Source organism: Vigna umbellata, chromosome 8, assembly GCF_029865625.1.
Source record: "Vigna umbellata cultivar VRB3 chromosome 8, Vumbellata_1.0, whole genome shotgun sequence".
Lineage (NCBI taxonomy): Eukaryota > Viridiplantae > Streptophyta > Magnoliopsida > Fabales > Fabaceae > Vigna > Vigna umbellata.
In genome coordinates, this window is record NC_142172.1 from 18,185,700 (window position 1) to 18,200,590 (window position 14,891).

Genomic DNA, 14,891 nt, shown 5'->3' on the forward strand with positions numbered 1-14,891 from the left:
AAGAAAAACAATAAATTATTTTCTTAAAACTCTATCATTGTTCGTTGTTCATTAATAATAAAATCATGGGAAAACAAAGGGTTATTTTCATACGCTTGTGTTCTGAGTTTCTAGGTTATGACAACATTCTCACTATTCAAAATCACTATCATTCTCAACACCTTTTAGATCCCACGCAGGGAGTTTCAAAGAAGAACGAAGCATAGACCCAACAGCACTCTGGTGCTTCTAGAGGGTTCCTTTCGTCACTGTTCTGCCACACCCTTTCAGGCTTTTCGTCGTGGTACTGAACCTTGAATCATTTCTGTCTTTTGGTTAGGGTTTGTTTATACTCGTTAGTGGTGCGTTGTACGTGTTTGATGAAATTCCTGTTCCATTTCAAGATCATGCTATTTACTGTGTTAATGTGGTCTTTTAATTTGTAAAGTTGCAGATGTCACTTTATATTGGTAATCTGTCAGAGGATTCTCGAAGAGATGAACTTGAACGTGTATTCCGTCAATTTGGACAATGTAATGTTCAGTTGAAAAGAGATGGATATGGCTTTGTAGTATTTGATTTCCCTCCTAATGCGGAAAAGGCTCTGAGAGCACTGAAAGGTAAAAGTATATGTGGGGAGTTGTTGACAGTAACGTGGTCCAACAAACAGCCTAGCACACATTTTTCTAGAATTTCTAGGGGTGGCAGAAGAAATGCGAATGAGTTTAGAAGGAAAACGGGTTTCAGGGGATGGTCGAATCAAAAGATGGGAAGGGCAAATTCTGTGGTTACACCTGATGAGGAGAGGGGATATCGTCGCGATGATTTTAAAGATTATATTGGGGAGGAAAAGGATTATGATGGAGACTCTCCTGATGAAGGGGGTGGAGTTATTCCCAAAACGGAGGAAAATGATAGATGGGGTGAGCCAGTTCACGACCTGGTTGACAACGGGAATGAAAATGCGATAGAGTTTGATCGTTATGAGCCTTATCAGGGCCATGATAAGAAGTATGAGAATGAAGATTATCATGTTGGTTACTCTGGTGGTTCTCCTGAAGTCAATTCCCCAGAGAATGTGACCAGAGCACATATTGTTGAGGGTACCACAAATCGTCCAAATGGCTCAAAATTCCATCAGACTTGTTTTAGATGTGGTGATCCAGGTCATAAAATGCGAAATTGTCCGAAAGAACATTCTTCCCAGTGGAGATACAATAGGTTGGGTGTTCGGCAAAATAGTAGAATAGACAAGAGCCATGAAGATGTGAATAAATTTGGATATGCTTTCCGGATGAGGCTGCAGTCTACTGGGGAGGCTTTGCGAATGAGACACCAGAGAGGTGGGAGGCGGTTATCTGTAAGCAGAGAAACATATAGGCATCAAAGAAAGGAATACGGGGAAAAAAAGAGAAGCAGAAATGAAATGGAGTTGCCTAAAAGGTCTAAAGCAAAGATACGCAAGAGGTCAGTCTCGTCCTCTTTTTCATCTGATTTCTCTGAATCTCGCTCTCTTTCAAATTCTCAATCTTCCAAGTCATTGCAAAAGTCTAGTTCCCGTTCTAGATCAAGACCAGTGTCTTCTAGATCACATTCTTCATCATCAAAATTAAGGTCTTTATCCGTATCACTCAGTTCGCCTTCATCATCTCCAATTAAAACACGGTCAAATTCAAAAAGCTCACCCATTAATGGTACAGCTGTTGAAACTGTGGATCACTTACCTGCACAGGGGCAGACAATTGGTGGCAATAAAATGGAATTGGAGAATTCAAAATCCAAGGACACAGGTGTTGATGTAAATGGAAAAGCTGCAGCAGTTTATGACACAGTTGTGAATGACGTGGAAAAGAACCAATTTGTACAGGAGGATAATCATGAAAATCATGTCTTCTTAAAACCATCTGACAGAGTTACAGATCTAAATGAACCACCTGTTGAGAATTTATCTCCATTTATAGTAAAAGGGACAAAGGGTCTTAGTCATACCGGAAAACATGTATTGAATCCTGCTCCTGAAACTAATGTCAATCTCCATTCTGATATTTCAACCATTGTATCTATGGAGGAGATGCACATGGTTCTTAATAATTATGGCTTGGAACTCCCAAAAGACGATGAAAACAATTTAACAGTTGATGCCTTCTTTGGTTGTGCTCGGTTATGGCCTTGGCATCTTGTTTATTACCGTAAGTTGAAGAAAGGCCCAATCTCAACTGAGAACTATGCCAGACGGGTTGCTCAGAATCAGGAATTCGGCATTATAGATAAGTATATAAGAAGCAGTAGCGGATGGGGAGAGTTTGGTTTTCAGAACTCGTAATTATTCTTTATTGTTCATACTGCTAAGATGATGATGCCCTTTAGATTCATTCTCAGGGAGCTACATGTTTTATATTGCCTTCTAGAAGGCTCGCAATGGAATTTAGATGTGGTTACTAACTGCTAAAAAGGTAATATGCAAACCATACTGTAGCTCATTGTATTACTTTGCTTGCCTTAATGCTTATGTCTTGTATTTTGTTTGTCACACTCTTCATATTATTTTCCACAATTGTTATCAATGCTTGATAGCTGTTGGTTATCTCTCCACAACTACAATTTTTTTTCTCGTCCAATGTTCCACTAGAGAGACATAGTGCATAACAGGATAATCATTATTATGCATAAATTAATATGACATTTCCGAAATTAAAATTGAAGAAAGATCTCTTAAGTCTGAACGTAACACAAACAAAAAAAGAGAAAAACGTAACAAATGCTGTAAAAAAGGGATATACCTCTCTCACTCTTTGATCGTGGATAGAACCTAAATAAGAAGGAAGTTGATCGTGAAATTAGATTGACACTTTGTTGAAAAGCTGGAACACTGATGTTTATGACAACAAGAGATGGTTTAATGTAGATCGTAAACAAATAATATTGAGTATATTATTGATTCAAAAAGGATGATATTTGGTTAGTCGAATTGATATAAGTGTATAATGTGTCATTGATAAATTTACCGAACAAGCTTTTAGAAAGTAATGGTTTCCATCGGCTGAGGGTGAGAAGGTCTAGAGTTAGAGGTTGAAAAGAAGATCGCTGTCATTATGCACTTACTGGGAAGAGGTCTATTGTGTCGTGAGAAGATGACTGCTGTGCATGAAGTTCGCAAAGGATAAATACAATAAATTAATTAATCCGACCTTAGTTTATATTGGTTTTGTTGGTGGGTTATGTGGAACTGTATAAAATTATTGTTGAATATGATAGTTATATTTTTCCTAATAGCAAAATGAAAGTTAATGTGTTATTCTTACGTGGCCTGTATCAAATGGGTAACTTCTTTTATTGTCACTCTTGATCAGGAAAGTCTATTAGACTGAGATTTAGTTTTCCTGAAATTTCCCAACTTGTCAGATAATTGTCTTCCTTAATTACTTGATAAGTCATATTTGTCAGTTGCTATTTTCCATCATATGAAAAAAGTTACATTCTTTATAGAACTGTGATTGCATATTTATCCCCTTATAAATTTTTTCAATTGCATGGATGAGTTATATTCACTGTTTTTTTTTTTTTCATTCTTCTAGGGTTGCACAAGGGAGCGGCGGGACTAGGGTGGAGTTTTTCTCTTCATTCTGCAGTATACAGATAGCAAATTGTGGAGAGACATCGAGTTTTTGAAGAAAGTAGTTGTTCAACTCTTGTCTGTTAATCTTTTTGAAACATTTTGAATATTTTGGCAGCTAGAATCTAAAACTCACTTTTAAGAAAGTGATTGATGATACATTTGTATCATTTCCTATGATGGTTTATAGGTTACATGTATTAAAATCTGGATTCATGCTTGCGATAGTGAAAAATGATTAGATGGTTCTACACTGCAGCTAATGCTAATGTTATAACACAATTAATTTTTGTTAATTTATTCTGTTAATTGTAATTTGAATGTGTTATTCAACACTATGTATTTGTTAGTTTTTACACCTTTGAAAAAAAAATCGAAGTCACTGTTTTCCTGAGATCAAACATATAACTATTTTAAGATTGGCATACTCTTAAATTGGTTTGGTGTTTTTTTTTATTGTTCAGGGGTGCGCTTTTATTCATACGAGGCTACAGTTTGCGTGCATTCACATTTTCTTTCACAGAATGTGATTATTTTTCATTATATCAGTGTAAAAGATGAAAAGATGGTAAAATAAAAAGAAGTGATAGAAAATTTAAAGCAGACATGTCTAATGGTGTGTTTCTATAGCTACTGAAATCAACTTAGGTTCTCAAAACCACGGTTAAGAATTTAAAAGGTAGGATTAAATTTGTGTTTGCTTTTGACTTGGAATTAGAATTAATGGAGGAAAAATTTACTATGATCAAAACAGAGGATAACAGTGAAGATTTAGAAATAGGAGAATTAGAAAATATTTTATAAATAATAATCAAATAATTTATCATTAAAATATCAAATTATAAATAAAATTTCATTTAAACGAGTGTCATTTTTATAAAAATCTTTATTTTTCTATAATCTTTTTTTAAAACTCTTCCTCTTCTAGACAAAGCTTGTATATTTGATTAGACTTATGAATAAAGTAAGTTTTTTTTTTGTTATTTTTCTTTAGTCAACTTTTTATCATGTTGCATGTAAGTTTTAAGAGGTTTGTATGTAAGTATAGATAGCTCAATTTGATTATTTACTCTTTTGTTATATTATGAGGGTATGTTCAAATTATTAATTTAAATCTTCTTTGTGTAATAAGAGATACTTGAGGAGTTTGTTTGTGTGTGGAATTTCTATGAGAGATGATTTTTCTTTTAAGATAAGGGAAACTTGTTTATTTACAGTGATTGATTTCTAAATTGATTGTTTGATTATGATGATGAAATTGAAAATTGCTAATATATTGATTTGAATTGGTGATTTGATTGAATTAAAAATTGTGTTTGCTGAACTAATATTATCTAATTTGCCTATTTGAGGCTTATTTTAAACTAAAACATGATATTTTGAATTAAAACATGATTCACAAGGTTTGATTGTTGGTATGACGCTAGGTAGTACCATAGAATTGTCAAGTACCAAGTTTAAATTTGAAGTCATTGAGTTATAGTGGGAAGGATGCTGGGCACCAAATTGAGACCGTTGGACACTCACTTGACAATAAGTTATAGTGGTTTAGGGTGTTGGACACCAGCCTAAAACCGTTGGGCTCTCACATGACAGTAAGCTTTAGGAATTTGATGCTACGTGTCATAACCCTTGCGTTGGGCGTCACGAGCCTTTCACTTGGAAAAACATGGACATGTATTCATGAAATTAAGGAAGCACTAATTCTCAAAGACTTTACTTCCAAATTCACTCTCGTTTACCTCCAAATCCACTCAAATAAACAAAAATATACTTTCAAATCCTCTCAAATCCCCTCAATCACTCTCCCCCAAATCTATTAAAGTGAACAAGGTCTTAGTGAGCTTTTATGGTGTTGATGATCTCATTAATGCATTCATGTTCCTCTTTTGACCCAATCTATTGCCTTTATTTGGGTATTGATGTTCAGAAAGAACAAGAAATCTGAATGAACTTTTTAGAAGATATCAAAATAGGAGTAGTTTTGTATATAATCTTTTGTTGATTTTTTTATATTGCTACAGTCACTTTATGAATGTGCCTTGTTGTAATAGAAAATTTCATAATTTTTTATATTTAAATATAATATTCAAAAAGTATAAAGAAAATATATGTAAATTTAAAAGTACGAAAATTTTTAAAATTTTAACTTTTGGATAACTTATAAAATTATTTCATTTTAAATAGTTCAAAATTTTTAATAAAATTTTAATTTCTTTTAAATATTATATTTAAATAACATATTTTATTATAAAAATATTGCAAATTTTTTATAAAACAATTCTCGAAAAAAAATTGTGTATGAAACACGTTATTTGATTATAGAAGCAAAATGAATTGAGCACATAAAGAGACATTGAAAGAAAGAAGATAGTTGAAGGATTTGTGGGATTTTTGTTGACCAATCACTAAAATCCAATGAGAGGATTATGAATAAAACAAGAGAAAATTAATACCAAATGTGTCACCATTTATAACAAAATACGCTTTGCATTTATCATTATTAAATGCTTCACTCAATTCATTATTATCCTTCTATATTTTTTGGATTTGAATTTGCTATATCACTTTTAAACTTTTGTTGTAATTTTTATTCTAATATAAAACTTTTATATCTATATTTTATTAGAGTTTTATTTAGTTGTTAGAAGAAGTATATATTTTGAAGATGATTTTTTCATTTATTCTTTATATTATGACATCATATTTTAAAAGAGAGATCTTATAAAATTTAAGTCTTGATCTTATGATATAGTATATGATTCATATTAGATGATCTTTATATAGATTACTATTGAAAATTTTCGATTATAAAAGCTCAACTTTAAAAACCACTCAGAGGTAAAGAAAATTTCATGTTTTAATGCATGAATATTGTACAAAAATATAGATTAAAAAACTCGTGTAAAATATATTTTTTATAAATTTTATTAATAACTTTATTTGAATAAATTTTAAATTATGTTTTATTATCTGTTAGAACATTTTCATTAAAAGGATAATAACATGAGATGTTAATTTTTTTTTTACTTTTCTTATCCAAGAATATTATGAAACTTCATTTAATAATGTTATTTAGTCTTTAACTTAAAAAAATGTATTAATGTGAAATCTTTTTCTAAAGTAAAAAATGGTTTTTAATGTAAAAATAATAATTTTTATTTGTATAAATTAGAATTTAAATTTAGAACTAAATATGTTTTTTTTAATTATTTTAAAAAAAATGTGCTTCATTTTTAAATTAAATTATAAATATTTTCTCTACACACTTTATGGAAATTATGTGAAACATTATCTCCAATACATAATATGTGGAGATTATTTATAATATAACTTTTTCAAATCTTCTGTTGAGAAAAATATTTTAATTTTCATAAAACATAGAAACTAAATATTTTATAATTTAATTTTAAAAATAAAATTAAAATTTTTATAATAATTTGGAGATGAAAAAAATATATTTAACTCTACGTTTATTATCATATTACTAATATATATTTATTATTATAATATGCTAATATGATATTAGCATATTTGTAACACTAAATGTGACTCTGCAATATTATGCTTTGCATTTCAATTGTTTCCCTTTTGACAATTCTACAAAATCAATTAATTTCAATATGACATATACTCTAATGTACAATTCACCATCAAGATTAACTTGATTATATTTAATTTTATTAAAATGAATTCAACTCAAATTTAATAATGTATCCGTAGTTAATTTTGGAGAAATGTTTCGTGTGAACAAATTTGAGGTTCACATAGTTACAATTTATCATCACAGGTGGTCATCCTCGTGAAAAATAAAAAGTAAATAAAATATTACTATAGGATATAAATCAAATTAACAATTTTGGGGCAATAATTTTAATACTAAATTAGCTACTTTTGCTTTTTTTGTGAAAATTTGAGGCATTAAGATGATATGACAATGAAACTTATATTTTTTTTTTCCATTTTTTATTTTCCACTTTTGTGAATTAATAATTAGTTGTAAAAATTCTTTTAACATGTGTTAGTATTAACTAGGGTTATTCATAAGAATAAACTAGACATAAGAAAATCACATAAGAGCAAATCAATTTCTAATTACTTGACTATGTAAAATAATTTTTCCATTGGTCAAAATTAAATGTTAAAATAAAAAAAAAATGGCCTCGCTTATTTGTCAAATAACATTTTTTTTTGTGATATAATATTTAAAATAAAAATGTCCTATTTTTTTTCACTTGTTAGTAATTAGGTTTGTATTATTTGTATTGATTGAATAAGAACTTGTCAATTGATATAATATTTAATATGTTTAATATAAAAATAGTTAAAAAATAAATTTTAAACTTAATCAATCATACAAAATCAGTTTATAAGGTGAAATTTATATTAATTTATATATTTTAAATTAGTCTTATTTCTAATCAACTTGGAACTTTTAACACACTTCCTTCAAGTCAAAACATATATATTTCGAACGTGAAACTAAATATTTAATTAGTGATCGATAATGAGTGAAACGATAGATACAACAAATAATAAATTTGGTTAGGATAATTTTTAATTTATGAATATGATATTTATGTTAAGAAGTGAACTTTAAAAGCTTAACTCAATTTTACAAAATCGGTTTATAAACTAAGATTTGCACTTACCTATATGCTCAAAATTGATTTTATCTATATTTAGTACGAGACTTTCAATATAAAAATAATTATTTGTTTAAGATGGTGATATTTACCATTACTATTATATTTGTTATATCTTATAAGCTACTAGATTAAGTTAATTTAAATATTGATCATTTCCACCTGTAAGACTTAAAATATCCTTTATTAAAAAAATAATAAATAAAATATATTGACATATATTTTGAAAAGATTCAAATTTATTTTTTTTGGTTGAACTTTTTTATTACATGTCTATATTTAATCGTGTTGTTTTATGACTTGTTATTATTAATTAGAGATTAAGTTAAAGACAAAAAAAATGATAAAAAATAGTTAAATAATAAATGTTAATAACTTAAAATTACTTCAATTCGTAATATAATAAAAACAATTAAAATGGGCTTACTCATACATGAATCAAATAAGGAATTCAAAGATAGATAATTAAAGCATCTTGCATATTATTTAGTATAATCAAACTTACATTATTTATTAATGACAGAAAAAACTAACTCACTAAACATTTAAGATGGTCAACCTAGTATAATAATCATTTATTAAATATAACCTCTATGACAAGCAACGCCATTTACTCTAAACTTTTTGTGATTTTTTTGACATAAAGGTCAAAAGTTGAGTAAGTAGCATTTCTTATAGAAAGGGTTTAAGGGAAAAAGATAACTTAAAAAAAAAAGATAACATGCAAGAATGATGGTAGAGATGTCTAACACTTTATCCATTTCTTATGACAGGGTTTTTGTCATCAGGAAAATAAATCAAAGTGGTGTTCTTGCATCTGGGGCAATGGTGTTTATCCTCATTGATCATCATATACATGAGACAATTAGGGCATCCCACTAGTTTAAGGGAAATAGCTTCTGGGTTGTTAGGGTTTTCAACATTGTTGTTGTTACTGTCATCTTGGTTAAGCTCAGTGGACACACATGAGTTTGATGGTGATGCTGGTAAAACTGCTGGTGATTGAGTTGCAGATTGATTGCTATTGTCAACTATCCTTGGTGGAGATAGGTTCAAATTCAACCCAAGTTCTGCAGCATTTTCATTTCTGTCACTCATGGTTCTGAATATTTTGCTGAAGTATGTCAGTTTTTTTCACTTGAATTTTTAGATAATGAATTAATACACATAAAAATATATAAACTAAGTTGAGTATTTATATACCTTAAAATCCCACAAAGAGCAAGGTTTGGCTAAAGGTAATTGAAGTTGTGAAGGAAAAAAGAAATATCAGGATGAAAAGAGAAGATGTAAGAAGCTCCAAAACCAACAATGTGATGTGTGTTAAGGGATTGACCTTATGCCTTTTTATATGATTAAAATGGAGTGGTTGAGTTAATGCAATTACTTTGATAAGAGCGAAATTTATTTCTTTTTCTTCTCACGTTACTTTTATCAGTTGAGAATTAATTGGTAATAATAATTTATTGAGTTATTAATATTTGTTTTTATTAAAATCTAGAATATGACTTTTCATAATAACAAATGGCAAGATAAGAGTGAATTGAAAAATTCAAACGTATATTTTTTAGAGTTGAAAAGTGAAAAAATAAATTATTTATAAAAAAATATCTAATATTCAAGTAAATAAGAAAATTTAAATTTTCTATAAATATAATAATAGGTTGAAATATTATGAATACAATATTAATTTAGAGAATAAATTAGAAATAACAAAATGAAATAAAAGACAATAGCAACCAATGCAATTTACTCTTTTATTTTTCGTGTAATAATTGTATATTGTATTAGGTTTACTCCATTTGTTTATTTATTTATGACTTGTATTGATTGAAGAGACTGACATTTTGTGGAATATTTAAGATTGTTGACTAGATAAATGCATCTATTTATTAAATATAATTTTCGAGTAAAGAGATGACTTCATTAAAGAGAAATTATCATCTATTACGACATCATGAATGTGATACTATATTATTTTTTAGTCCTTACCTAATATAACCATTAAAAGAATTTCACTTGCTTCAAAGTTCATTCGTATATTGATTCTCTACACTCAAAATGATATGTTTAAGCTAGCATGAACATTAGTAGTTGAGAATTGAATATTGATACGCTGTCGTTGAAGCTATCAAATTAATATTACTTTTCAAGGCAACTTCAGTATTGCCAAGTAGTATTCAAGAAGGTAGATAGGGCTAAAGTAACCCTGAGTCATCTCCCAACGAACACGGAATTGCTTTTTAATATCTGACTCTTACGGAATGTTATGCAATGCTTATAGATAAAAGTAATGTTTGGAGAATGTTTAAAAAACAAATAAGAAACTTAAAAACAGTTACGATGAAATAGGCTAATTCCACTACTTTTCCAAGATAAATTCATCATCGGTTATTCACAGATAATTGTTCAATTGATTATTGTTTAAGTTTCAAATTAATTAAAGTATATTCTTAATTAATTCGAGGGAGATCATGCATTTAACCAAAGTAAATTCTCAATCAAATGCAAAACCTTTCTAGATTATTCACAATAAATTCAACCAAAGTACATTCTCAATCAAATTCTATTGTGTTTAATCATGTCTATTCTTAAATCTCCTAACCAAATTAAAAGCTAATCAGTAATTCTCAATTGATTATAGTTGAAATTATTACTAATCAATCAAAGTACATTCTCAATTGATAGTAAAAACCATTTAATCATATGAAAGTTCCTAAATTAAATCAAAGTATATTCTCAATTTAAACCTAGAAACCCTAAAACTCACATAATCAATAGAAACCCTAAAACTCATATAATCAATATGCATGTAGATTCAAACACATTATGATGCAAAAATCTTTGCTTTTAACAAGATAGAAAGATGAAAGATATAGAGAGAACAACTTAAATCAATAATCAAAGTAAACAATTGCATTAACTGAACGTAACCTCAAAATCCGTCATGGAATTACAGCAGAATAGCCCTATGCATGTAGATTCAAACACATTATGATGCAAAAATCTTTGCTTTTAACAAGATAGAAAGATGAAAGATATAGAGAGAACAACTTAAATCAATAATCAAAGTAAACAATTGCATTAACTGAACGTAACCTCAAAATCCGTCATGGAATTACAGCAGAATAGCCCTAGATGCTTAGCTCTCCATGAATGGAGTTGAATACGAGATGAAAGAAAAGTAAGAGGAGTATGAGAGAATGAATGAATTAAGTGAAGTCCCTTTTTCTGCCTCCCTTGGGTCTCTTTATATAGGCTTGATTGGGCTTGGACTCTGAATAGTTTGTTGATAAGATATTTTCTGTTGATATATTATATCTTTCAAATATTCATTAGATTAAATCAGTTTTAAAGAATATTTGATAGATATTAATTCAATTATCTTATATCCTATATCTTCCAAATAACTAAAAGATTTAGATAATGATAAAATTATTTGGAAGATATTTTCTGTTGATATTCCCAAATTAAATTCAACAACTGAATTTTATCTTTTAGATTTTCTGACTTTCCAAAATTGCACAAATATCCTGAAATTTCCTCTATCTGCACTTTAGCCCCTTCTGAATGTTTCAAATAAAATCTGATTTTGGGCCTTGAATTGCCATTTGGACCAATAAAACTTATATTCTTAACTGCACAAATAAACATTAGAACATTCAAGAATAATTTATGCACTAAAACTCACTTTTTACGTCTCTTTCTTTCCCAAACCCAACCATTCCAATCATCACAAATTCACTTAAAATCAACCATTTAAGCACAATTATTTCATCAAAAATTTAAATTTTAAATCATAAATGTGGGCATAAGTATGCACTCATCAAATATCAACACATATTTTCTTTGTAAGACAAATGAATAACTTTTATTGGAATATATGACACGTGTTCTTCAAGTGTTTTTTTATTTTTTTTTACACTTGTCCATCACATGTCTCATTTTACATAAACATTTACTTATCAATCTCGTATATTTAATCTTCAACATATCATTTTCTCAATATAAATCTAAATTACTAAATTAGGTTCCCGTATCATAATTTTTGTACTTTTAAGAAATTCTTTCAAAAATTTTATAAGAATCAGGAAAACCATAATTTTTTCTTGATAGATTTGATTCACAAATCTAATATATCATTACAAAGTTAGAGTAGTAAAAATTCATTTATTCGGTTTACATTTCCCATTTGATCTTAAATCTTACTATTTTTTTAGTAACAAATTTTTTTATTATGATTTGATTCAAAAGATAAAGTCCATAATTAAAGAAACAAATTTACAGTTTAGAAATCATAAATTATAGATTTCGATCCAAATCAAAGGTAAAAAATTGGTTTGAATTTTACTTCATGTTCTAATCAAAATATAATATAATTTTTACGTTTGATTCAAACGTATATTTGAAAAAAAAAAATCAACAGTACAGCAAACATCTTATATTTAACTTGGATTAAATGCAATTTAGTTCAATTTTTGGTTTTAGTGTGTTTGAACTTTTCTCTTTTCTTTTGTTCATTACTCAAGCTCCAAAATTGCGTTTTTACAAAATTACATTCATCCTGAAGAAGTTGTCGTAATTGGATTTGGGTAATGGATATATTTTAACTTCAATTTACACATTGTTATGTATTTATAAAGTGTAGGTTTATAACTTAATTATCTAAAAAATTGAATAAATTAACAAAGATTTATCTTTTTTCTTTTTACTAGTGTAGAAAATAGTTTTGACATCAATAATATGTGATATTTTGTTTCGGTTGTAGAACTGAAGCATATTTAGACGAAGTAAAAGAGTAGTCTTTTAGCATTTGTATAGTTTCAATTTTATAAAAACAAAAACCTATAATTTTGTACCATGGTAAAATAATAAAGAAAATAACAACAATTTTAAAATTTCACACACTTTTGAATCTCGGTTGTAAAAGAATCGAAACTTATTAGTTCACAAAAATTTTAAAATTTTTTAAAATTGTTACTTTATCTTTATATGTTTCATTCGCTTCAAATTTGAAATATATTATAGGATTTTAAAAATCAAAATTGCAATTAAATTTCAAGCTTAAGTTTTAGTTTATTTCTAAATTGACTTTATTTAATTACTCTTTAGAATCTTATATAGGTTTAAACATCTTTAATCACACATATTTCATTTATATTCTAATATATGATTACTTCTAGGAATGTTATTCTTAAAAAACTGATTAGAGAGTTGAAAAAAAAAATAATGTGTAGGACCATTAGGTGTTCTGTATCTTCTTAATTTTCCTTTGGTTTTTTAATGATTTTTGAATGAACTTTCATAGAAGACACTATGGATTTTACTGACATGAATTGAATTTAAAAACTGAATTGATTACATAGAGATAGAGAAGGTGTGACCGTTAACCTGAATTAATTATTTTTTTATGCTTAACTTAGTAAGTATTTTCTTGAGATGGACTGATTCATCGGTAAGTTGAGGTAAAATCAGGATTAAATTAAGAATAAAATTAATCCAAAGAAAAAACAACTCCAAACTGGTATTTTCATTTAATGAACTTTTTGATTATATTACTGTGGTAATTTTGATGAAACATGCTTTAAAATTAAACGATTTTTTGTTTTTAGCATCTTATAAGAGATATGTCATATAAATTATCCGTTTGAACAACTTAGTCGGTGGTAAACTCATTAAAAATGAATAAAATAAACATATGTAAACTGATATAAACATTTATTGAGTATAGAATTAATATTTAGTAATTTTAATGAACATATGTTGACATCATATAATATACATAGAGAGATTAAAAATATAATATTAATTAAAGAGTAACATTATTAAATACAACATATAATATAAAATATTGGAGTAAGTTAGGTCAACAAAAGTATTAAATGTAGCATTTAGTTTATGAACACTAAATGTAAAATTTAATTTATAAATACTAGTTGAAAAGAAACTCTTCAAATCTTTATATATTTAAATAAAAAAAATAATGGATGATTATATGATAGTATTTTTAGTATTTGAAGTATTCATTTTTATTTTTATTTTGTTTTAATTTAAAAAATTAAGAATAAAATAAGAATATGAATATATATCTTCTTTAAATATTATTATATGTATTTTAATTTTATAATATAATTACAAATAAAATAAGATTATAAAATATGTAGGCCGATAAATTTTCTTTATAAATATAATTGTTTTTAAATAATAAAAAATGTGTGTGATCAAATATATAATATTAAATTCACATTCATGTTTTGTGAATATATATATATATATATATATATATATATATATATATATATATATATATATATATATATATATATATATATATATATTAAATATATAATATTATATTAATAAATTCACATTCATGTTTTGTGATCAAACAAATAAATTAAATATTCATTACGTTATCTTTTTTGCTTTTTAAAAATGTTTTACAAAACCTATTATAAAAAAGAAATGGTTTTTTATATACATTTTTCAATATAATATATATTTACCTGTTATATGTCATATAAACTCTACTTTGTTTTCGTTGAATAACTTGGGTGTGTTCTCTCGTCCAAACTGCATTTTTTTTTCAATTCCTTATTAAATTGAACATTGAAAAGTTAAAATTTTCATGAATGGTTTCAAGATTTTCCAAT

General features: G+C 27.3%; 1 protein-coding gene and 1 long non-coding RNA gene across 3 annotated transcripts; one reads left to right on the top strand and one right to left on the bottom strand.

The window, feature by feature from the left end:
• The first annotated feature begins 78 nt into the window (after positions 1-78).
• Positions 79-3,888, top strand: LOC124837051 (uncharacterized). 2 transcript variants are annotated; one of them, XM_047312332.2, is made up of 3 exons: positions 79-283; positions 428-2,432; positions 3,555-3,888. In XM_047312332.2, exon 2 carries the CDS (start codon positions 434-436, stop codon positions 2,300-2,302), a length of 1,869 nt encoding a protein of 622 aa, XP_047168288.1. In that variant the 5' UTR covers positions 79-283; positions 428-433; the 3' UTR covers positions 2,303-2,432; positions 3,555-3,888. The 2 variants fall into 2 exon arrangements, with proteins under 2 accessions (XP_047168288.1, XP_047168289.1); XM_047312333.2 differs by having other exon boundaries at positions 434-2,432.
• Positions 3,889-8,698: 4,810 nt separating this feature from the next.
• Positions 8,699-9,558, bottom strand: LOC124837053 (uncharacterized). Its single transcript, XR_015781410.1, has 2 exons — positions 9,442-9,558; positions 8,699-9,340 (listed from the first exon to the last, which is right to left on the bottom strand). It is a non-coding gene; the product is annotated as an uncharacterized LOC124837053 (long non-coding RNA).
• Between the last annotated feature and the right edge of the window lie 5,333 nt (positions 9,559-14,891).